Source organism: Varanus komodoensis, unplaced genomic scaffold (assembly GCF_004798865.1).
Source record: "Varanus komodoensis strain SLA01 unplaced genomic scaffold, ASM479886v1 scaffold18_1, whole genome shotgun sequence".
NCBI classification, from domain to species: Eukaryota; Metazoa; Chordata; class Lepidosauria; order Squamata; family Varanidae; genus Varanus; species Varanus komodoensis.
The window spans coordinates 4426589-4451443 of NW_025335548.1; the positions used below are offsets into that span (position 1 = coordinate 4426589).

The 24855-nt window shown below is 45.5% G+C and overlaps 1 protein-coding gene across 3 annotated transcripts in view; it reads right to left on the reverse strand.

The window, feature by feature from the left end:
* Positions 1-11768: 11768 nt before the first annotated feature.
* MYO1B (myosin IB) overlaps positions 11769-24855 on the reverse strand; it is a 137500-nt gene continuing 124413 nt past the window's right edge. For all 3 annotated transcript variants that reach the window (XM_044427088.1, XM_044427090.1, XM_044427089.1), the window contains 4 exons: positions 21653-21785; positions 20696-20848; positions 20223-20350; positions 11769-13457 (listed from right to left, as the gene is read on the reverse strand). In XM_044427088.1, coding sequence (XP_044283023.1) covers positions 13334-13457; positions 20223-20350; positions 20696-20848; positions 21653-21785 — 538 coding nt within the window. In that variant the 3' untranslated portion in view covers positions 11769-13333. The remainder of the gene's footprint in view (positions 13458-20222; positions 20351-20695; positions 20849-21652; positions 21786-24855) is intronic.

The window sequence follows — 24855 nt, forward strand, 5'->3', positions numbered from 1 at the left end:
AAAGATAAAAACAGCCTATCTGAATAACATCAGTGATAAAAATGGGATGGGGGTGTTCTGTTTGTCCTGCTGAATTGTATACACAAGTATAGATTTTACCATTTTTACAACACGTTCCTATCATCTACAAATACTTTTTTATCTGTTTATATTGCGGTGGCCATGGACTACTAAAGAAGTGGTGGCACTAAAGAAGCTGTGCCTCCAGTTGTAGCGATCACCAAGGTTCAGGAGTGGCGTAAAATTTCCGACCACAGTGCGGAGGATACGGCACTGTAGAAGTCGGCTGGGAAATGTGCTAGGAGCAGCACCGTTAAAGCAGGACGAGTGCCAAGGCCAGCAGGACACGAAGGTGGGCAATGCTGAACACTGTCATTGTGAAAAGATGAATGAATTCCAGTGGAAGGGGGCATATAGCTGCCTATTTGTTAAAATCTGCTGGGTAGAAGGATTGTTGCTCAGGAACTCTGGCTGTTAGGAACTAGACAATAGAAGCTGACGGGTTGTTGTCATTCTATCTTTCCAGTGAAGACGCTTTCAAGTTCACACCATATCCTAAGAAAGAGTTAAACCTGGGGATTGTAACGCACAAGAACATGGACATATCTGATTACCGAACAGCGGTTTTCCCACAATTCAGTGTCCTCTTTTCAGCGGTTCGGAGCCTAAAAGAAAGAACTCGAGTTTATCAGTCATGATGGAAAACTCTGTAACAAAGTCTTATACAGTTCAAGAGCATTTAACTATTTTTCAGGGGTTTTCAATGCATCGTTTTCATTTGTAGGGTTAGAAAGGTTGGAGCCAGCAACAACAACAAAAGTGGTTTAATTTTAGACTAGTGAAATGTGTATTCCAAGATAGAGCAAAATCGGTTATAGGAAGGCAACCTGGAAAAATAGGCTTTTTAGGCTACCATGTTTAGCTACTGCCTGCAACACTGGCTGGATAGTTCATCTTGCCTTTGTATTAGAAGGGGTCACTCATCTATGGATCAATCTCCATTTATATCCCAACTTTTCTTCAAGGAGTTCAAGGCAGCTTATGTGTCCCACTCCAGGTTATCCATACAACCACCCAGATTAGGCTGACAGAGAATGACTGGCCCAAGGTCTCCTCCCAGTGAATTTCATGGTACATGGAAATTTGAAGCTGACTCTCCCCACCTATCTGGTTCTCTAACCCAGAGCATCCCAAGGCCTTAACTGTGGCCCCTGTGACCTCTTTTTGCCCCTGAATCTGCCCCCCCCCCCCAGCCAATTTACTACTTCTGTGGCCCCACACCTATGGCAAAAGGACCAGGCCCTGTTTCCTTCATCTTGTTGACATCCATTTGAGAAGATGCTCTAGGGGAGAGAGAGCTCTGTGGGCCAAATCCTCACCCATCCCCTGTACATTTTGCATAAGGGGGCAGATCTGGTTCTTCAAAGCCCCACCCATGCTAGGGGTCTGATTCAGGCTGGGATGAACCAGAGTGTGCCACAACTATACTAGATTAATGGGAAAGTAGCTGCTAGATATGAATTTAAAAGAATGTTTGTTTTGGTATTATGCCTCCTGCCCTGAGAGGTGGTGCACTGTCGGAGCTTGCTTTTAACCTGTTCTAACCATCACACCACACTGGCTCTCGGGGGACCTTACTGTGGATAGGACTGTAGGCACCATAAAAGACTGTTATGGAGACTCTTGGGGGAGGTGGCGATAAACTGGAAAGCAACCTGATTTGTACAACACGACCACCCACACTAGAGACATTCAAGGCGAAACTGGACAGCCATCTGAGTGGGATGGCATAAACTGGTGTCCTGCATCAGGAAGGGGGTTGGACCCGGTGGCCTTCTTGGCCCCTTCCAACTTCGCTATTCTATGATTCTATGGTTTGCTGTGGTTTGTCATGTCATGTGAACTCAGGCAGCAGGGGTGTTTGAAGGTTAGAGAGCCCAAAGTGGGCTAACCCTCAAACAATCCTTGCTGCCCGGGTTTGCACAACACAGAAAGACATGCCTGCAGCTGTCCAGCACTGTGCAGGCCCCAGTGATTAAAGTAAGGGACTGTCATGTCACGCAATCTCCATCAACATGTTCTAACGTCACTCAAAAGCCACAGGGGAACGTAAGATGACGTCTAGTGGCCAAGAGGTGCAGCTCACCCCTTCTTCCCATCCCAAATAGCAGAATGACCCTACCAACCCTTGCACAAATTCGCTTCCAAGTGAGCGTAGATAGAGCTGGAACGCATGCACTAGAGGCACGCGTGTGTTATGCTTAATTTGCATACTTTATCCAGATTGTGGAAGTCTGCTTCTCTTCATACGTGATTCGATTTACCATGGCGTAGTTTTCCCTTTTTATTACATGGCTTTTTATGTCATAAAAATGTAATTCTCGGAGGTTGCAGAAAAGATTCCATGCAAAGAAAATGCTGCAAAGGAGAAAAGTGTGAGTAATGGGAATAGGTATTTGAGCTGCGTTACGAAGACCCAATCGACAGCAGTGAGTCAGAATCCACAGCGATGACAGAAGCAAAATCACTGAAAAGTTGAGCACTGGCTCTTAGCCAAGAGACATATATTCCTGATGCCTGCAATTTCCGCCTAGCAAAAATAGCTTAGCAATGCAGACAGCCCAAACCAGATGTGACAGCATCTTCTTTGATTAGTTCAGTTTCAAGTGTGTTGGTGGGGGGAGTCCTTAGATGACATGAGTAGTGGGTTGGGGTGGGGTTAAGAATCACTGACTTCTAGGGCTATATGTGGCATTTGTTCCAAGCCCAGAGAAAGGCGGGTCTCGTACTCAAGCCACCCAATCTGTGCTTGCCCGGAATGAAGGCCCACTGTGTTCAGGTAAGGACTGCAACCCTAAGCTGCCTTCCTAATTTCAGTCTGATGAGCATCTCACAAAAATCCTGTTGCTTCAAGCAGAACTGTGGCTATGGCTGGACCTGAAAGGGATGCCCAGGGCTCCTCACATGGTCATCCAGAGGGTGCCAAGTGATGGAGACAATCATTATCTGGCCCCAACTTTTGGGCCGGCAAGGGTATGATGCACAAAGTCACTGCAGCACTTCCTTCCTACAACATTTTATAGTCAGAGCTGTCCAGATCTAGTGACAGATGCTTACGTTATTATTTTTACTTCAGAAAGCCATTGTACTTCACTCTAACAATGGAGGCACTTCTTCCCAAATAAACGGAGGCTCCTCCTCTTCCTGGAGGCGGTGTGATGGACGAAAGGTGGGTGAGGCTCTCTAGGAGCCGTGAGCTGGCTGCAGCTTCAGAGCCTGAGATGGCTTCTTCTGTGCCAAAGCTACATCTGAAAAGCATTTGCTATCCAGCGCAGTCATGCATCATTCAACAAATATTTCCTACTGTAGGTGCTCGCATCACAAGCATTACTGATGAACATGGATGGCCTTTGCAGAAGTCAGAAGAGTATTACTTGGATTGGATGGAAAAGAAGTTTTTCCTCTAGACCAGGGACTGCAGATCAGTGCAAGAGCAGAGGATCAGCACATTCTGGCAAAAGGAGAGTTCAGCAACTTTCCCAGCACACTGAATTGTGGGAACTCTTGCTTTACCAGGGAAGAAGCTTGCTATTTTTAACATTTTTATTATACAGTTTGTCACAAGCTGTCTCGGGAGACTATCAACAATCTGTTTCAAACAAAAATTCAACCCCAAACATTTCTCCACTCGCGATGTAGAACATCTGGAGCAAAGGAGCCAGAGTGCTTCCAAGAGATGCCGAGCCATGGGGGTGACTGTTCATTTCTTGCTTCTGCCTTTCATGTCCACTCTGTATATGTAAAATGGGGCATTTAACAGAGCTGTGGGACTGCTCCTTATATTTTGTATATATTTTCTTTAGAGGGAAGGAGGGACACCAATCGTCTGCCACCGGGTGGGGTTCCGGCCCATTCTATACAGTGCTATCCCAACCATTTGCACATCATTTCTCCAAAGATAAGGTATACATTGTGGGAGGTGGAAAGAGGCCAACACAAATCAGCAAGCCAAGATGTTTACACAAACATGAAAACTGTAAAACCCTAGAAAGGCACATGCGCTGCTCTTTCTGCTGGAGCTATTAGTTACCTGCTACTGTAGTTTATTGCACTTGAGCCTTTGGAGAAATGCAAAAGATACTAAATAATATCTCCAGAAATAGCCCTCCAAGCATTCTAAAGTACTCAGTAGCCCAAGTTCTTCGGGCAGTGTTAAATACATTAAAAACATAACAGTAGACACTCTAAATCACTGAACTAAAACAAAAGGTAATAAAACCAAGATAAGATCAACAGCGAAGAATATCAACATTATAACACATGATACCAAAGTGAAATCATCCGCAGCAAAAGTGCAGTGATCTAAAAGAATAAAGATCACTATTGATTCTTTACCTAAGAGAAGAAAAAAATTTTCACCTAGCTATGACATAGGCACCAAGTAAGCTTCTCTGGAGAAAGCATTGAATAGGCAGAATGCAACCACTGAAAATATGTATTCATTTATCTATTACCTTTTTATATTATCCAATAGTCAAGCTTTCTGGACAGTTCAGAAGAATGTAAAACCATTGAGATCAAAATGCAGCATAAAACACAGAGTAAAATTTTGAATAGTTAAAACAGCATACAAGTGAGAACTGGAGGAGAACCTGGCAGCAATACAAAGACTGAAAATACAGTACAGAATTTAGAACAGTGTGAAACTAACATTCCGGGGAAGATTCCTGGGAAAACAAGGTCTGACATCAAAAAGCGTACAATGCAGGAGCCCAACGAGCCTTCCTAGAAAGTGACTTCTATAGCTGGGGTACCACGAGGGAACAAGTCCTCTTCCTGACTTCCCTTGGCAGGTTCTTCCCCAGAAGGACCACTGAAGATGATCTTAGGGCCTGGGCAGGTACATACTGGAGGAGATGATCCTTCTGGAAACTTGACCTCAAGCTGTTTAGGGCTTTGAATGCTGATACCAGCACTCAGTGGCTGTGAAAGTTGGACCATAAGGAAGGCTGAGCGCCGAAGAACTGAGGTCTTTGAACTGTGGTGCTGGAGGAGACTCCTGCAAGTCCCTTGGACTGTAAGGCGATCAAACCAGTCAATCTTAGAGGAGATCAACCCTGACTGCTCTTTAGAAGGCCAGATCCTGAAGATGAAACTCAAATACTTTGGCCACCTGATGAGAAGGAAGGACTCCCTGGAGAAGAGCCTAATGCTGGGAAGAATTGACAGCAAAAGAAGAAGGGGAAGGCAGAGGATGAGGTGGCTAGATGGAGTCACTGAAGCAGTTGGTGGGAGCTTAAGTGGACTCCGGGGGATGGTGGAGGACAGGATGGCCTGGAGGAATGTTGTCCATGGGGTCGTGATGGGTCAGATACGACTTCGCGACTAATAACAATAACACCCGCACTCTGAATTGGGCCTAGACATGGACTAGCACTAGTGCAGATGGCAAAACACTGACCTAATAGGATCACATCGGCCAGTCCCTGTGAACAACTTTGCTGCCCCGTTTTGGATCAGCTGAATTTTCCTGACTTTCAAAGGCAGCCCTGCATCCAGTGCATGGAAGTAGTCCAACCAAGAGGTTACCAGAGCACGGATGGCTGTTGCCCTGCCAAATAAGGCACCGTTGTTGTATCAGTCTCAACAGATGAATGGTGCTCCATGCCACTGAGTCCACTTGTGCCTCTAGCGACACTGCTGGCAATCCAGAAGCACCCCCAGACTATGAACCTGATCCTGTAGGAAAAGTGTGATGCCCTCCAGAACTGGTTGGATATCACTCATCCAGGAACATGAGGCTTCCACTAAGAGAACCTCCATCTTATCTGCACTGAGTCTTGGTCCACTGAGCCCCTCATCCAGTCTGCCCCACATCCAGACGGATTCTGAACAGCCCCTGCCTCACCTGGGTTTCATGAAAGGAGAAAGAGAGCTGAGGGTCACCAACTTAGCCAAGCCCCCTCCACCCACACCCCTGCATAGCCTCCCCCTCAGGGGATGAAACTGAGCCTGGGAGAACCTCAGAGCAACCCCCCCCCTCCTTTGTAGGCACCCACCTCGCCTCATTTGGCAGGGGCACCTGGAAGAGGGCCTTAGAGTCCAGGTGAGTCAATAATGGAGGAGACACAGCTTCGGGTAGCCTGAAAAATCATTTTTCTAATCTGCTGCTGTTTTATTCAGCTCTACTTTAGCCTCAACCACTTCTGTTCCAGTTCTGTTGCATCCTTTTATCCTACATTGCCTCCATCTTCATGGAGCAGGGGCTGCTTGTGACACTGGGCCACCCATCTCGTTTATTCTGCGGTCTAGTGCCCAGGGTCTCCCATCAATCCTGGTCCAAAGGAGCAGCTCATGGCATTCTGCCTATGCGGTCACAATGGCCTCCCTTGAGCCACACCCATCCTAGCAGAGGGCATCCGGAGATCAGGTCTGAGCTTATTTCCATAGGGTGCACAGCACAGTAGAAGGGATGTGACATGCTGACACACTGCTTTTCAGGCCAGGATTGTGGAGTTCTCTTCTAACCATCCTACTGCCTTCTCTTTCCAACCTTGAGACTATCTAATTTCTTTCAGACCTGATGCCTATCTGTCTGAAATGCAACATAGTTTATTTATTTAGCTTCTATACCACCCAACAGCCAAAGCTCTCTGGGTAGTTTAGAAGAACCCATTAAAACACAGTCTAAAATACATCACAATAGAAAAAACATTAATAGAGGAATCACATTTGTCAAGGTTAGGCACGGTCAGGCAATGGCTGGAGGCAGAACCGGCAATGGCCTGCTACCAAGCCCCACTGCAGTTGCTGCTCCTTTTCTCCGTTGTGGCTGATCACTTGCCCGCCTCTCACGACGGTGGGGAGGAGGAGCAGGAGATGTCCGGGCCTGCAAGCTCCCTGTCTCCTGGCCTGTCAATTAAGCAGCCGGGAGCCATGGTGGGCCAGATGGACCAGCTGTGTCAGTGGTGGCAAGAAACTAGACTTGCTGAGGGAGGGGGCCTGTTGAGGGTGTGCTATCCAAGGGCTCTCCAAAACCTGAATACAGCACTCCAGAGGGTGATTTCAGATGGGCCTTTTCTTGTGCCAGCCCCCACCCACCACTCATGGAATTTTATGGGAGGTCCAGTCGTCATCCTTGCTTGCTTACTTTCTCACCACTGTTCCTCTATTTTTTCCCTACTGTGGAAAGTCGGATAAGGAGAAAAGGTAGAGTAACCGCGCAATGTCTGTGGACCAGGAGCAGCACTCTGAGAAGTTTGCATGACACAATTGCCCTACCTCATTCACAAAATTTATTGGGGTGTGGGGCAGGTCCCACTTGTTTCCCTGAATTTATATCCCTCCTGTTTCCCCAACATGTCTTTCCTTACCAGAAAAAAATGTTAAGAAAGATGATGGAATAGCTGCACAATGATCAGCAGAATGAGGAGTCCTCAGTCCAGAAGCAGCTCTGTCCACGTGCCCCAGGGCAGCTTAGGTGCTCTTCCCGTTACGACTGGGAAGCCCTTGTGGAGCAGTTATAGTGTTGAAATGGAATGGCAGAGACTCAGGTTCAATTTCCCCCTCAGCCATGTAGCTCAGAGTGGCTTTGGTCCATTTCTCACCACAACCTACCTAGTGGGATTATCATTAAGAAGGGTAGGAAGAAGGGTAGGAAGAATCACATGCCATGGAAGAAAGATGGGAAAGAAATGTAATTGTAAAGAAAGAAATCCAAGGAGATCTGCCTGGCACATCAAGCCCAGCAAGGGGTGCGGACCCAAACTGAAAGGCAGCCGGTCCTGAACTTGGCTGTAAATATGCAGCTTCTGCCACAGGTCCCACCCACTGCAGTGGCAACAGAATGGCAAGTGGAGGGACTGTGTCATTTGCCGCTGCTCAGTTCTCCTCCTCCTGGGACACCTGAAAAGCTCTGGCTGCAAGGGGAATCTGCCCAGCATGTGCTGTTGGCCAGCTTACATCATGGGAATGCAAAAATCTAAACATGGTTCTTAGCTGAGAGGCAGCAGTACCAACTGGGTCAGCTTGGGGACGCTCTGGTGCAAACGAGGCCGAATCTACATCCATAAAGAACTGTAGCACATCCACGCAATGTGGACTTTACCTGTTCCAAACCTCTGAGCCAGCCCATTCAACCACATGGCTGCATCTACTGCATACCAACTGCCTGGCAGAACGATACAAAAGAAGAGTATTTCTCCAGCAGGGGAAAGGGCAGTCTGGCCATCACTATGGGCCCACCAAGAAGGGATTTTATGGTGTTGCAGCACAGCTCAGGACTTCATACTGGTTTCTTGCTTACCTCAATGTTCCTGCTTAGAGAAGAAAAGTTCTCTTGTGTCGCTTCTTTTGCCAAAGGTGTAGTCAGGTACCTGCTACAGACCAAGGCACTGTAGCATCCTCTCTCGTAAATAGGAACAGAATGCACATGGATCCTGGAATATCTGCACTAAATTCAAAGGGTCTGCTCACCTTATCAGAAGCACTTGGAATGTCAATAAGGTCAGTAATACGGACCATAATGCACATGCGCAAAAGCCAACTCTTAAAATGGAAAATTAAAAACAGAGCAAAATGGCATGTGCTTAATGAGATGCAGATGGAAGAAGAACAAAGCAACCCTTGAGGAAGACTTACTACCCTGGAGTTCATACTCAATGCAGAACCAGATACACAGTTTACTCATCAGTTGGTGCAGAGATGAGCCACTGCAGGGAAAGAGGGAAAAAGCTCTCCCCTTTTCCTGCAGAGCAGAAATATGTTATGCCTCCTCTCCCCCTTTTCCTACTGCCAAGTTTCACGACACTCCCCAAATGCTAGAAGGCACCATAATGGAGCCGCACACCAAACGAAAGAAGAACCGAGGCACATGCTGGTGTGCCGTAGCCGATCTGCAAGACTTGCCTCTGATGACTTCCAGAACACACACGCCGGCTTTTCCCTGTGGACTCGCAGAGGCTAGCTGAGGTCAGTGGGCAAAAAGCAGGGAGCTCTGCTCCCGTTCGCCACATTCTCTCCGAAGGAGGGGATGAGAGTGGGCTGCAACGTTCCCCAGTGATCCATCCTTTTTCCCAGCCCTTTGCATTCCATGCTCACAAGCTCAACGGAAAAGAGAACAGAGAGATCAAACATGCAAACTCCGAAGATTTCCAGCTTGCTTCCATGCATTCCACACAGGAAGCACCAAGTACAGATGCCGCACACGGCTGCTCAAGTGGCAACGTCGGCATTGTGGTCTGGCCCCGTGGGCACGCTTAGACGTTCTCTGGAACGACAGCAGCGGGACTGCTGGAGACTGAAGCAAGGGGATAGGACTGGAGGGAAGCTGCCTTTCCCATCCTGCCCTTCTCCTCCTGTAGTAGGCTTCTTTCCCAAGGAGAAAACCATGGGCACAGGAAGGCTGACTTGAGATCCATTCATTTTTTATATACCACCCCTTGCCATAGGCTCTGAGCCCATGCAAGAAACGGAGTAGTTTTCATTGCTGGCCTCCTAAAATTTATTTCATCTAGACATGCTTAAAGTGAAAACTGCCTTTTTTGTACCTCAGACATGGAGGAATAATTATATGAACACAGAACATTAATATTATTCTACAGACGGTTCTGTGTGCATATATAACCAGCTGAACCATTCAGTTTGAATGAGGAAAATGAATTTATCAGACTTGTGTGTACCATCTTGCTGTCAATAAGGCTTTGCGCATACTGAGTAACCCTTTTGTCCTTTGGGTGAAAAAGGTATGTAATGTTAATGCAGTGGGCCTGAAGCGCTGGAGAGGGGAAGTTCCTTTGATGTCTGTCTGCAGAAACAAGTGAGAAATAAATCATAGAATCATAGTAGAGTTGGAAGGGACCAACCCGCTGCTCAGTGCAGGACTCCGAGTTAAGCCATCCATTGCAGCTGCCACATCTTGCTCCTGTCTGGCGGGTGCTCTCCTGAGTTTGCTCAGCAGCAGAGCAGGCAGGCAACAAAATGGCACGGTGCCTGCACCCCTACACAGGGCTCCAGCCCATGTCCACTTCCAGGATATCCCACTCTATTTCCCCTTTCCTCTCACCCCAATTTCCTGGCTTGTGTTCTTTGCTCATAAGAACAGTGCTGCTGCATCAGACCAAATGCCTCTTGCTTTTAGCATCCTGTTCCCCACAGGGACAAACCAGATGCCTTTAGGAAGCCCACAAGCAGGAAATGGGAGCCAGAGCACTCTCTTGCTCATATCTGCCTGCCACCAGGTACTATACAGACATAATAGTGCCTCTGAGCCTGATGGTGATAGATAACCATGAAGACTGGTGGCCACTGATATTCATTCTCCATGAATTTGCCCAATCCCTTTTTAAAGCCATCAAAGTTGGTGGATTCCATTTTTAAACTATGCGCTTGTGAACAAGTGCTTCCTTTTGTCTGCCCCAATATCTCATGCTTCAATTTCAGTAGGCACCACTGGTTCTAGTCTCTGCTTTCCCCCAAAGCCATAGAAATATAGAAAGTCAGAAGGGGCCTCCTGAGTCATCCAGTCTGACGCCTGGCACAGGCCAGCTCCACTCACATTATGTCCAACATGTAAGTGTACAATCTTTCCTTGAACACCCTCACTGATGGGGCCTCAACCACCTCCTGTGGAAGCCCATTCCACACCCTCGGGGTCCTAAGTGTCAGGAAGTGCTTCCTGGCATCCAACCTAAAGCCCAGTTCCTTGGGCTTTGCCCCATCGGATCACATCCTTCCCTCCACCAAAGGGGAAAACAGGTCACGACACTCTAGCTTGGGACACCCCTTCACATACCCGTTACGTCAGTGGTTTTCAACCACCAGTCCAGAGACTGGCGCTGGTCTGCTGGCATTTCCTGGTGGCCCGCGGCTACCATCCTTGTGACCCTGCACTTAACTGATCCCAACCTTGCTCTGTCCCTCTTCTAATCTGGGGCCCAGAACTGGACACGGTACTCCAGTTGTTGTGGGTGCACCAGAGTCGTATAGAGTGGCAGTAATACCTCCCTCAATTTGGCATCTGTCACACCATAGCCCTCACCATATTTCGTCTTCATTAGGGTGGCTACATCCCTCCCTGTTTTATCTATGTGAAATACTTGTGTACATGCTAGGGCTCCAGCAAGCAGACAACTAACAGCTCCCCTGCGGCTACTTAAGGATTTCAGCAGTTGGTGGTGGTGTGCATTCTGTGCGAGTGACAACCATCCATTTACATGAGACAAAGGGATGCATCTGAGGACACTTCTGGGGTGAGGAAGGTCCTGCTGACCTCAGCCACTAAGACGCTAACCTGCCCACTCCCCAATGTCCTGCACTTTCATTGGCACAGCCACATCCTTGGTTGTTTGGTGCTCACAGAAGTGTGCTGGAAAGTGGGGAATGTTTGCTTCTTTTAATTATTGTAGCAATAGAATGTGTTTACACCATGTATTAGAAGTTTCATATATGGAAAGGTCTTTCTGGATCAGGTGGCAAAGCTACAATATAAAGCTGTAAAGTTTAGTTTTTCTGCACTAAGACTGAATCAGTTGTGTGAGGAAAGGTCAAACTGTCAAAACTCATCAACTGCAAAGCTCTCCTGAATCCACTTCATCTAAAAGCGAGGGAGATGGACCTGGAATTGTACATGCAAAAGCAGTGAATTTTAAAGAAACTCATCTTTCTTTATGCACCTGCTGAAGTTATTTCTTTTTACTCTGCCGTGTTTAAAATAAGCAAAACACCTCATCTTATCCATGTCCAATAAATGAGCCAAGCACAACCCCAAGTAGTAATTGCTTCAAAGCATCACTTTATTTATACTTGAGCTTTTTAGCAATGCACATCTTGTGCAAGAACCTCTCCTTGAAGGCAAGATCTTGCATCAAACTGAGAATACAACAGCTTTAAAACCATCCTTACAGCAACCAAAGCAAACGATCACATTCAACACTCTCCTTTAGCTAACTTGAAAACGACACTCCATAAAGCAATGCTTTTGACTAATTCTTCTGATTTAGACAAGGCTTTAAGTTGCAATCCGTACTCATGAAGTTTAGAATGCAGTTCTTGATTGTAAAGTGTTTCTGTGCACCACGTTACATATCAGGCACACAAACTTTTATAAAACTTGTTGAAATACAAAAATATGGTTATCACAAGAGTACCAAACAGCACAGAATTAGAACAATTATTTATCATTAATATCAAATGTATGTACATCATCCCCCCATGGATTTTTTTCCAAAGTGGTAACTGTAGTGTACATCCAGAAAAAAAAAAAACCTTCAAAATTAACACAGTACTAGCCTAACTTCAGTCCTTATAGCAACAATTACGCAGGATGCCCCAACCAGCTTTAACATCCACAGACATTATTATAAATACTTTTCACAAATTGTATGAATGCTTTATTGCACATTGTACACCACATATACCAATGTGTGAGACAAAAAGTTTCTACCCCTTCATTCGACAATTAGCTAAAATACCTTGCCCTCTGTTCCCCCATGCAAACAACTGCATGTGGTGGAGTTTTAACCATTTAAGGGTCATTCTAGGAGTGGGGGGAACCCCACAGAACAGAAAACATGCCCTAGGCTCTATTGCTATTGTAACTTATTATAATAGTTGTCTCCTTTAATTGACCCATTTATTTCCTACGTTTGTGAAGTCGTTAAAAATTGACAATTAAAAAGTCAGATGCAGAACAAACACCAGCTTTTCTCACTGCAAATAAAAAGGCATACGCAGCGGCTGCATATGCAGTCATACATTCTGTCTGCTTTGCAGAATTAGGGTTTCCTGCCCTATATGCCATTAAAGATCAAATTACACAGTACTTGATGCTGTTTGCAATTAGCAAGGTAACTGCTTCAGTCCCAGGGTTTTGCCAGCCTCTCAGATCCCTTTGGACTGAGCTTGGTCATAGAACAGGAGCAGAGGAAAGAGGCCCAGTGAACATAATTGAGCCTTCCTGGCCCCCGATCCAGCCTGAGCTGTAGCATTCGAATCAAACAAGCATGAAGAACAGGTCAGGAAAGAGTTTGGATCTAGGATACAAAGCACTAAAAAGTGAGGAATAAGCAAAGATATTACAAGTGTGATGAATTATTTGCCTGTTTATAGTGTGCTGTCAGCAGAAAAGCCTGTATATATCTATCAACCAAAGGTTATCATACGAAAAATGAAAACGTGTTTGTTGATAAGTTAGTTGCATCTTTACAGAGAGTTTTCCAAAGCTATTAGCCACCAGCAGAGTGCCCCCTCCCTCTCCCTCAAAATCCCCGATGGATAAAATTGCACCACTACAAAGAAATATGTCCACGTAAGGTAAGAGCACGTCTACATGTAGTTAAGGTACAGCAACTTCAAGAAGTCTGTTGTTTTTTCGTTTGCAAGTGGGAACATTGCCGTTTTTCTGGTTACCTCGCACAAACTTCACACACACTTTGTCTTGCCTGAATTGAACAAGGAACCTAGGAGAGATAAGAACACAAGTTTCAGTTACTGATTACAGACATCACATTTAGCTGCAATTGTGCGGAAAGAACGAACAGCATTGAGACAACTCCTCTTGACACAGTCATAAAGCAAAGAATTCAATTGTGTTATTTATTCATTTTCCATTTGTACACTTTCTTGTTCTCTAGTTATCTTCCAAGTGTGTAGCACACATCCAAAATTTGCTTGTGCCAAGGTTGGTCCTCCAATCAGACCAAGTCAGTCCGGGCAGAAGATTTTGGAGATATCAAAGAGATCAAAAGCACTTCAGTTTGTTCAGATTTTCTAACTCAAGCATCAGTGCATCGGGGGCTGGTTCGATCTTATGTAGTTAAGTTTGTGCTCAACCTGGAAACAAGGTTTTGTTCTCTTTTAAATAAAAAGGCCAAAATGTAACCCTTAGGATTGCTATACCACTAAGGAAATCTCAGCTGATTAGTCTTCTGACTTTTAACCACACATACCTGCATCTTTATGCAAACAAATCTATAATCGTTTTGGAGAAAAAAAAATCCTTCCTGTGTGTTTCAGATGGTAGATGTACAAGTCCTTGCATGCACCATTTAAGAAGGGTCATTGCCTCCCAACTCAAGGGCAGTGCTATTCTAAAGAGGTGCACGCTGCCGGCTGTTTCTAAAAGTACTTCCTTAAAAAAATAAATTCATTCTTTAAAAATGTGCTGCCTGACCAGGGACACCTTTTGAGCCAATACGATGCATCCTATCCACCATCACCACCATCTGCAGTAAACTCTATTGATCATGCATAGTGAAAATGCAGAGGACTGGACCGTAAAACTGTAATCCTCAACAAGCATGGAAAGGTAGACCGTTAAGATGCAGAGGTGTCCACACCAGCACTGGGATTCAACTTCATCATTATAGGGGCAGTCATAAACCTTCCTGTTTGATGATTCTCTAACCTTTCTTCAGCCTCCTTTTGACTGCATCAAGGAAATGAGGGCGCTCCAGAAGTGAAGAGGAATGGGAACAGGAAATGCAGGTGCTCCAGAAGTGAAGAGGAAGGGGATTCCTTCTGGCTCCTTTTATGCCATGCTGTGGTCTTCTGACCCATCCAAGCAGGTGATTTCTGACAACTGCATGCACGAGTAAGGCAGGACACGGGGCCTTTGCAACAAGTGAAACAGATCCAGGTGGTCTGGGATCTATGGCACTTGCATCGTTTGGCAAAACGAAATAATCCAGGCAGGCAAAATGTTGCTGCCTTAGTGTTAACAGAACAAGGATTATAGCAAATGAATGTGTTGCACAAAATGAAGGGTTACAAATGCCCTAAGTTCCTAGACTCCCACTTCAGCTAAGATTTGGGGCACATTCTTACAATCACGCGTTTGCAGCCACAGGAAGAGCAACTGACCTCTGGCAAATCACCCAGCTCCGTGCATCTGCTGCTGTACACGAGAAGGGCTACGGCGGATTAGACCCAAAGCCCATCTAGTCCATCATCCTACACGGTTCAACCAGACTCCTCTGGAGAGCTCATAAGCAGGAGAGGAAGTTAACCCCCCACTCCCTGCCCTGTTTGTCTCCCGCCAACTGATACTGAGAAGCAGGCTACCGCTGATATTGCAGGTAACATACAGCCTTTGTGACTTTTGGCCAGTGACAGCCTTCTCCTCCAGGCATCCGCCTAAGCCCCTTTTAATGCCACTGGCCATCCACCCCATCGGGTGGTAGCGAGTTCCTTAAGTCAACTGTGCAGGAGCCCTTAGTTTGGTCCTTCTGAAAGGACGCATGCTTAGTTTTATTTGATGACCGCCAAATTCTATTGTGGTATGAGAGGTAGCACCCCCTCCTTGGCAAATCATTGCAAAGGCCAAAACCTGGATTGCTTGTGTGTTTGGGGGCAGCCACACAGGACTGACCCTGCAGTCATCCTTTAGGCATGCATATCCTTGCATAAAGGGACCATCATTTAGGGAAGGGGAGAAAGGGGCCTTATTGCTTTGCCCTATAGCACTTAGCATGCTTTTATGTAAACAAAAACTAGGCACTGGAATAAATACAGATGTCATACTCAGACTCTGCATTCATGATTGGATCAATATGGTACTGCAGAAAAGTCAGCAGCAACCAGAAAAGGCATTTCAGCTCTTTTGGAGCCACCAGCATGATTCTTATAATGATATTTTCCCCCATTTAATGATTCAATACATGGAAATTGACATCAACAAACTGAATCCTCAGTAGTCTATTTCTAATGATCAGCTGTTTTAGGAGTATTTGATCCTCTCTTCAAAGTGTGAATTTGATCAACAGCTGGGGAAGAGTGAAACTGAAGAAAGCCATGCTCTAATTGCTTATTGCTCAATAACTCTTCTGGCAGGCCTGTGTTTTCATTCATGAAGCAATTGCTAGCTTATGTATTCTGTGACGGCAGCCACGCCTAAAGACTGCTTAGCCATGATTATGTCTTTTTTAATGGAAGTTGGAGAACAATTCTCCACTAATAGGCAGAAGCCGTTGTATTTTGGGACAGTGCTAGCAGCACAGGGAGTCCTAGCAGCTCACATTTCCCAGGAACGGCTCACTTTTCCTCCCGAATATACCCTAACCCAATCCTATGCATGAACTACCCCACTCACACTCCTTCCTTTCAACCTGAAATGACTTTACTGGGGTCTGGCTCACAGGTCTATAAATCCACAAGCAGGTCTTCAAAAGTGATCCGGTACTCTGATCCAGCCACTACTCCCACGTCCATCTATTTTAAGGTGCTTTCTCTCGTTTCTGACCCTTCCCTTTCACAGCAGTCCCATCAGGCAGTCCGGCTGCACCTGCACAGTTCTCTTTTCTACACACCAGACTCTGACCTGTCACAGCTGACTGCAGGCACAATCCGTCCCAATCGATACCTTTTTAACCCCCTTCTATTGCAGTGGGCAAATTAAGCACGTGCCCAAATTTGTCCCCCACGGGAATCAATGGCGTTTAGAAGGTTTAACACTGAACAGGTGGTGTCCTAGATTTGGAACTGCACGTTGGTCTGTTGTAGCTGCATCTGAGTAGCAACCTTTAGGAACACAGTTCAATTACAGAGGCTTTTCAGCCATCCCGGGGGAAGGTTATACTTGCTTTGAAAAATTAGCTTCCAAGAAAAATTTTGTGTTCACCAAGTAAAGCCTTGTGATTGACTGCTGCACACCTACATATATGAGCTATGATGATTTAGGGGTTATCTCAATCTATTAATGCACAAACCTCCTCGTTTTCCTATTATTTCCACAGTGATAACTTGGAGTATGTTAATTTTATTTCCTTTCTAGCCAACTTCAAGTTTTATAAGTACTTCTTGCAGAAATTCCCATCTTTCCTGGGCTTTCTGGTTCTTGATGCTGTCCATTTTCTAGTAAGGTAGACAGAATTCCCAGCTGCTGGCACATTATTCCTTTAACCTTTCCTGATTATTTTTCTCGTTTCCAACTGTTTCATTTAGGAGTAGCAGAAAGAATCAAGATTCTGCCAAAGCAGCATTTCGCTTTGACAGCTCTCCTTGATAAAAAAGAGACAGCCTCTCTTTTCAGTGTTTGAAAGCTTAAGTGAGGCTTCCAACAGGCATGTAAACACACTTTAAGAAGGAGTTTTGCCTCCATCCAGAACCCGCAAATCAGTGTAACTGCAAGGCTCTTGGGCGGAAGGAGCCTGCCATTTTCAGAGCTGCTACAGGGAACATCTTTCCAGCTATTCAAAGGGGAGCCGCTGTGAGTCATCAGTCCAGAGTTCTCAGCCACACTGGTCCCCGCTTCCCCCAGCAGAGCACTCATAAAGTGCATGGCATTCCTCCCCACTGCCCCCAAAAAGTCGCCTGACCAATCTGTTGAAGCTCGGTGCTGGGACCCCACCACACCCCTCAATTAGCACAATCAGAGACTGAAAAATGTTGGCGATCCTCTGCAGGATTATACCAATCCTCCTCCAAAGTACCAACTATAACGTAAGCTACCTAACACTGGAGCAGGCAACTTTCCTTCCTATTTTATCAAGCTCAGAGAAGAGAGTTGGTAGAGCAACAAGAAATGTAAGAAAGGCAACAGCTGCTTACCAATGGAGAGCAGCTTTCTTCCGCTGCCAAGACTTAATGCCTCCAATCCCAGTCGCCCCCACCAGTTCCTTCCAGGAAACCTAAGCTGGGGTCTCATGCCAAGTTGGACCATGGTCCATCTGGCTAGTGGACCTCCAGTAACTGGCACAGGCTCCCTGGGGCTTCACACAAGGGACTTCCCCCACCTTATTTTGAAAGTGCCGGGGCCTGAACCCAGGACCATCTGCCGGCAAAGCAGGGGCTCTGCCACTGAGCCATGCAGCCCTTCTCCCAGCTCTAGTTTCTGAATTACGTACACTGCATCTTCAACTCTTGCTTGGCACGTTGGGGCAAAGTAGCTGCCTTGTTGAAAAGGTATCTATGCAATGCCTCCATTTCTTCTAGGTCTCTCTGCCACAAGAGGAAATCCAGGGATACTTGAGAGCCAGAGCCAAACACTCAAATACTCCTGCAAACCAAAGGCTGCAAACAACTTCAGCTGTCATTCCAAGAGCTCACACACCCCTGCCAGGAAGCCCACTACGTTCTTCTCCTTTGTGAGGGTTCGTAGTCCTAGCAGCCCTTTCCCGATAGCTAAAGATCCTCATAGTCTAGTCTTGTTAGCTCCAATAAGCAACAGGCCTGCCAGGCAATGCCACCGAAGCATTACTGATGTTGCTTCACGCAAGAGCAAATTTCCTACATGAAGAAGTGCTCATATCGCCACATTCGCAAGTACAATGGAGACACCAATTGGTGCGCACCCCCCCTCCCCGGCGACAGTCAAAAGCAACCTGCTGGTGTGCTAAATACGTTCCAAGCATACACTCATTTCCCTTTAGGAAAGCATGTGAAAATTCTCATGACTCTGGATTACAAAAGATACCAACTATGATTTAGCAAACGGAAGCCCACCTGGGATGCCCCAGAGCCCCTGAACTTGGAGGCTTCCAGGCTTTCTCACTAGACAACCTTATTTGCTCAGCTAGCAAGGGTATCTCAGCAGGGGAGGAACAAGCTGAAGCAGCTCAGGAATGATCATATCCTGGCTGCTCTGGTTTCCTCTTCTCTCTGGTAGCTTTTCTGACTTCTGGGAGCAGCTGGCATGGTTCTTTCCACACCAGCTGTGAGAGGTCGCAAGCGGGAGGCCAGATTTCCAGTTCCCAGATGTGAGGTCAGAGTGCTGACTCTGACCTTTGAGTTGGGAATCCAAAGTATCCTATGGCCCCTCCGAAAATGCTTCAGGACCCTAGGACCATTCCCTAAATGCATTTTTTCTCCTACATGAAAAACCAGGCTCTTCCTCCAAACAACCAGCACTGGCATTTCACTAATGGAAAAAAAAAGTCATTAAAAACATCTTAAATTTCTTCCAGATCTTCCCACAAGCAAGTCATTCTACAGCAATAAAGCAGTGAGAAAGTAACAGAATGTATAAGGGTCTATTTTACAAGAACACACATTAAGATTACTGGGGTCATCTGATTTCCTCATCCCTTAGTCAAGAAAAATGCTCATGTAGTGGAATCAATTATGTATTTGATAATTTACGCCAGTAAATTCAAGATTTATTTGATTTCTATACCTCCTTTTTGTTTTTAAAGAACTCATTCTCCTCTTGTCCCCACAACAACAACCCTGTGAAGAAGGCTAGACTGAGGGTCTGTGACTGGCTCGAAGTCACCCAGTTGGCTCCATGGCTGAATCAGACTGCCTGAGTCCCAGTTCCCAACGCTTAACCATTACACTGCACCACAGATGAAGCTGAGTTTGTGAATAATGAATTTCTAAAGATGGTATTTGAAAATACAGATATGCATCCATTTCCAGACAACAGAAGGGAATGGAATGCTCCAAATCATGTTGTGTTGCAGTGAAATGGTCAGCCAGCCAACACATGAATAGGCTTTCAATATAGTTAGTTGCCACAGGATGAGGGCATAAAAAGTTGTCGTGGAAATGCTTGCTAGATCTGCAACTCAGGCTGGATCAGAGAACGGGAAAGTACAGCAGGGCCTTCTCGGTGGAGGCACCCACAGTCCACCTCCTTAAACTGCTGAGGGAAATGAAAGACTTGTGTGTCTTCAAGTTTTCCTTGGCTCTTTATAGTGGTTTGTTTCTCAATAGTTCTTCCAGTTTTACATTTTACTGTTATTCATGTTTCACATGGAATGTTATTTTTATGTGTTTTGCCCTTTTGTTGTTGTTAGTCGGGAAGTTGTGTCCAACCCATCGCGACCCCATGAACAACATTCCTCCAGGCCCTCCTGTCCTCCACCATCCCCCGGAGTCCACTTAAGCTCACACCAACTGCCTCAGTGACTCCATCTAGCCACCTCATCCTCTGCCGTCCCCTTCTTCTTTTGCCATCTATTGTTCCCAGCATCAGGCTCTTCTCCAGGGAGTCCTTCCTTCTCATTAGGTGGCCAAAGTATTTGAGTTTCATCTTCAGTATGTGGCCTTCTAAAGAGCAGTCAGGGTTGATCTCCTCCAGGACTGACCGGTTTGATCGCCTTGCAGTCCAAGGGACTCGCAGGAGTCTCCTCCAGCACCACAATTCAAACGCCTCAATCCTTCGGCGCTCAGCCTTCCTTATGGTCCAGCTTTCACAGCCATACATTGCAATTTGCCCTTTTACATTAAATTATTTTAACCACTCTTAAGAGAAGCTCTTTTAAACATACAAAGACAAAACATACTCATCAGATATCTCAATGTTGAGCTTCTGCTTTGTTTGGCTAAGTGTGGTGCGGTAAAGCTTGGTGGCCATTTCAATAAGGTGATCGCTGCTGAACAGGAAGTCTCCTTTCCCAGCTGCTCCAGATCCCTGGAACAAACAAGGAAACTGACAGTTGAGAACAAGATAAAAGAATCAGAGCACACACATAACCACACATGTGCACACAGGTACTGCCCATGTAGACAGTTACCAGAACTGTTCCGTTTCATTCTGTAGCACAGGGAGGACAACTTGTACTCTCCAGATGTTTTGGCCTACAACTTCCACCAGCCTTAGCCAGAAGAGCCAATGGTGAGAAATCATGGAAGCTTGTAGTCCAAAACAATCTAGATGTCCACCAGTTGCCCACCTCTGCTTGCAGAAGTTGCAATTTAGCAACACTAATTCCGAGAAATGAGCATTTCTTGGTATCATACAAGGTCCTATACCTACCTCTTTGAGATGTACCGCAAAGAAGCCATCATTCTGGGAGCTCATGGATACCTTAGTGACATCCCCCAGAGGAACCTCTGATTTGATATGGCCTGACTTTTGATCAGCAAGGAGGACATTATTCTTTGTGAGCAAGAAAATCCTAGCAGTGCACTGAGGAAGAATGAGAAAAATTATTTCTGGGAGCAACCTTTAGGAGTAAACATGTCTTCAAATGTAGGCTTCTGCTGACATTGTCACTCTAGGTGATTAAAGAGGCAGTCAGTGTGGTTCAGTATAATACAGGGTAACAGCTGAACCTCTCAGGCTGAATTCTGGTGATGCAAAATGGAAATCAATTATGAGGAAACAGAACAGGCAGGATCCCTTGCGGCTGTTGCACAAGTGGTCCCTCTTTTCAATGCCATTCCTGTAGGAAGTCTGAGTGTTTCTGCTTCTTTCAGGTCTTCCTGCAGAAAGGATTAAATCTCCGCTGTGCAAGCAGGAGGTCCCACCTAGATCTGGACAGGCCAACAGAGCTCCCTTACGTGAGCGTCACTGAGCCGCTCCATTCCAAACATGAGTGAGTCTGTTCATCGCTTCCAGAAGCACTAAACACCTGATGCCCCCAAGTGGGCCTGACCTGTAACAGAACTGGCGGCAGCACAACACACTCAGCGGATGTGTGTGTGTGGACTTGATGTGTGTGTGTAAATATCCCACCATCCACAGGAACAGCTATGCTAAGCACAACAGTAATGCTATCTAGCATTAATGACACGCAACACCGAACCCTAGGATTGTTACACATAACTATTCTTGCTATTTCTTCGCACTGCGATGCCCAGTGAAAAGTTTATGCAACACAAGAAAAAGCTCCCAGAAGGACGAAAAAGAAATTTCACAACTTGCTTCACAACCTGCATCCCACTGAACATTAGGCTCTTTCCCACACAGTACGTAAAAGGTCTCCTTTACCTTTCCATTTGCTCTGTTAATCTTATTTACTACTTCTGCAATAATAATTTTTTCCTCCACAGCATCTTTCAGTTTCTTGTACTTGGGATTCTTTGTGATTTCAAGGTAAGCTCCTTGGAAAGGCTGTCCAACGCTTTAAGGAGACAAAGGAAATAAAAACATGGATGAAGGGATAAAAAGGCTGCTTTGACAAGCCTTCAAACAGGCTCACAACCATGGCTTGTAAGAATTAGAGAAGCCAGAGAATTCCCCTGAGCCAGGAGAACAAGAAGAGAACCCCAGAAACTTATTGACAGTAATCTCAATGGAGAACGGAGATTTATAGTCACCAGGATTATTTTTATCCTGGTTGGGTTAAAATCTGAGGAGAAGAATTTTCAGTTTGCTGGCCCTCTCAATTGTTCCCTGCTGCATGACATTCTAGAGAGATAAAATTAAGATGCTGCAAATGTGAAATCCAAAATGTGTGAGGAGGGAGACATCTGTCTGACATCCCGCACTCCTGATTTTTGATCCCACGGCATTTTCTCTATGCACACATACAAACAAATGAAGTCTTAGTTTTTATAGAGGTGAGTAAAAAGAGGTTCCTACTTCTACTACGATAAGGGAGGTAAGTTTTCTGAGCCCTCAGATAGGCTCAGAAAAATCATCACAACTGTCTCCCATTTATTTAATTTGGGGGAAAGTGCTCTGGTAATTTCCAAGTTAATACAAGAAGCACTTTGGAAAGTTTAACCCCCCTAGTATGAATTACATTCATAAAAGAAACACAGAAGATTTTTTTTTAATATGGGCAGAGAGTTTCCTTTCTTTGCTGCCCTTTTGCAGAAGGTGAGTACACCAGATGCAATTTACTTACCTATGTTGGGCAGTTGATCAAGTAATTTTTTTTGTTTAGGCTAGTAACTTTTGTAAATTTATTTGCAAAGCTGCATTAGATTAGTTGGAGGTGAGGTGGATGGGGGAGGGGGGAATCAAGCCAGTTCTTGACCTATGAATCCAACAGGAGCTTCCCCCTTGTCAGCTACGGGATGGGAAAACATGTTTTACTCTGCACTTCCTTAGCCCAAGCAGTGCAGTTTCAATGATGAACACACAGCCCTTAGTCTGGCAATCTGGGGGTTCTGTCCAGCACCAGCACCACCATATTTTAGTGAACTCTCGATCACCACCACTGCACCCACCGTAACATTAGTTTTAACTAGAAATAAATGAAATGCCTTGTAACTCAAAGTTCCTTAAAATGCCACAACTCCTTTTTTTGCATTGACTAGATTTGCCGGCCTACAAAGGGGATAACATAATGTAGAAAATTTACAGCCCTTTAAGCAATTTGAACTGTGTACTCCCCGTCTGGAACAAGCCGTGCTGGCATAGATTCACCTGAACTCATGGAGACAGGCTTCTACCTGTCTGAGAAACTGATAAGATAAAACTAGCAGTCCTTGCAACCAGAGTTAGGAATTTTAACATGAAAATGAGAGACCTGGAAGAGGAGGGAGGGATCATGAAAGGGCAGCAAGTATCTGAAGAAGAATCTTGTGGTTTCTTTGTTTTTTTACAAAATTGTTACAAAGCTTGCAACTTTACGTACTTTATACGGTATCATCATCATCATCGTCATCATCATCATCAATATACTGCCCCATAGTCCACAGGGCTCGCTGGGAGGCTTACAAATATTAAAATCAAACAGTCCTTAAAATACTTATAAATTCTGTACAAACAGTATACCCCTGATATGCATATAAAGTAACCATGTCATATGCAACAATGCACCCTACCAGGTCACCATATTATTTATTTATCTCAAGACAGATGCTGTTCTACGTTCCCCGGAACAGCCTTGCTTTGGGCCACCCTCAGGTGATTCCGGTATGCCTGGAATATGCCGCAGGCGACTGCACCGTGTCTTGTGCTCTGCTGCCACTGTAGCAAGAGCTTGCTGTTCCCTTTTCCCTCTCCCGCTCTCCTGCTGAGGGTGGGTGCAGGTAGCCGAGCAAGTGGAGAGCGGAGCTGAGAGGCGGCAGGGCTCTGGCGAGCCGATCATACAGACTTCCAGAGGCTTCTAGACGCCTGGGAGTCCATTTACAGGGTCGCTTCAGTGGGAGCAAGAGAAGGACCCCCTGCTGCACTTCCACCCAAGTGCTGCATCTGACCACCCAAGAGCTTTATTTTTAAAGGGAGGCTTTCCCTTTGATTCATTCGTCATGCCCGCTAAGGGAGGAGATATGCCTTCCATGAAAGCAAAAAAGAGGGTGTTTTTGGCAAAGGGCATCAAGGAGAAACATCCCAGATGCACATTATTGTTTCTCCCAGAGTTTTCTGCTTTTAGTTTAATAAGCGCATTATTTATAATAAAGTTTTAAAATGCGTTTGTTGTAAAAATGGGCCAATATTCTCGTGCCAGGTCTCAGAGGAGATCAAGAGTTGACTTAAAAGCATAAGAACGGACTCCACCATTTCAAACCTAGCACACCCCTGACCTGTGTTGCATGCTTCAAAAAGCCACGGTTTGCCATGTGGTCTGAACCTGGGCAGCATGGCTTAAGGGGACACCACTGCCAAGCAAACCGTGGCCTGCTGTTATTCGTGAGCCATCCGAGTGTTGTCTCCCCTTAAGACAAGCCACATTGCCGAGATCTGGCTGACATGACAAGCACTGCCTGGGCGGGTCATTTGGCAAACAGCACCTCTCATGTGCAGCAGCTTAAACAAACCACAGTGACTTATTTGAGCTGCAGTGAGTGTGTGAAACAGCCCATACAGAAACTGTATGAAAATGAGGTTATTTGCCCAGTGCAGTCTCCTCCCATAACTTCGGGATTGTGCTTTGTAATCCTTCCACTGGGATAATGCTCCTATGAATTGCTGACTGACACTAAGCAGGGCTGGGCGAATGCAAGTAACATCTATTATTAACCTGCCAGTACCTATATTTAATAAGCCTTGTATGTTGGCTTTTCAGCATGCTTAACCAAACTAAATTTCAATTTTCCAGATAAAAAACCATGGAAGAAATGGTTTATGAAGCCAATAATCCATGTAATAGAATTTCTCAAGGCACAGCATTGTAGTTATGCAAACTGGTACAGGTCTAGAAATAACAGCATCTGCTAGTAAAGATAGGATTTTCTAGTGAGCTTCTTCCCCATTTATATATTTTATTTTTCAGTCTCAGCAACAGCACCAGGATGGTT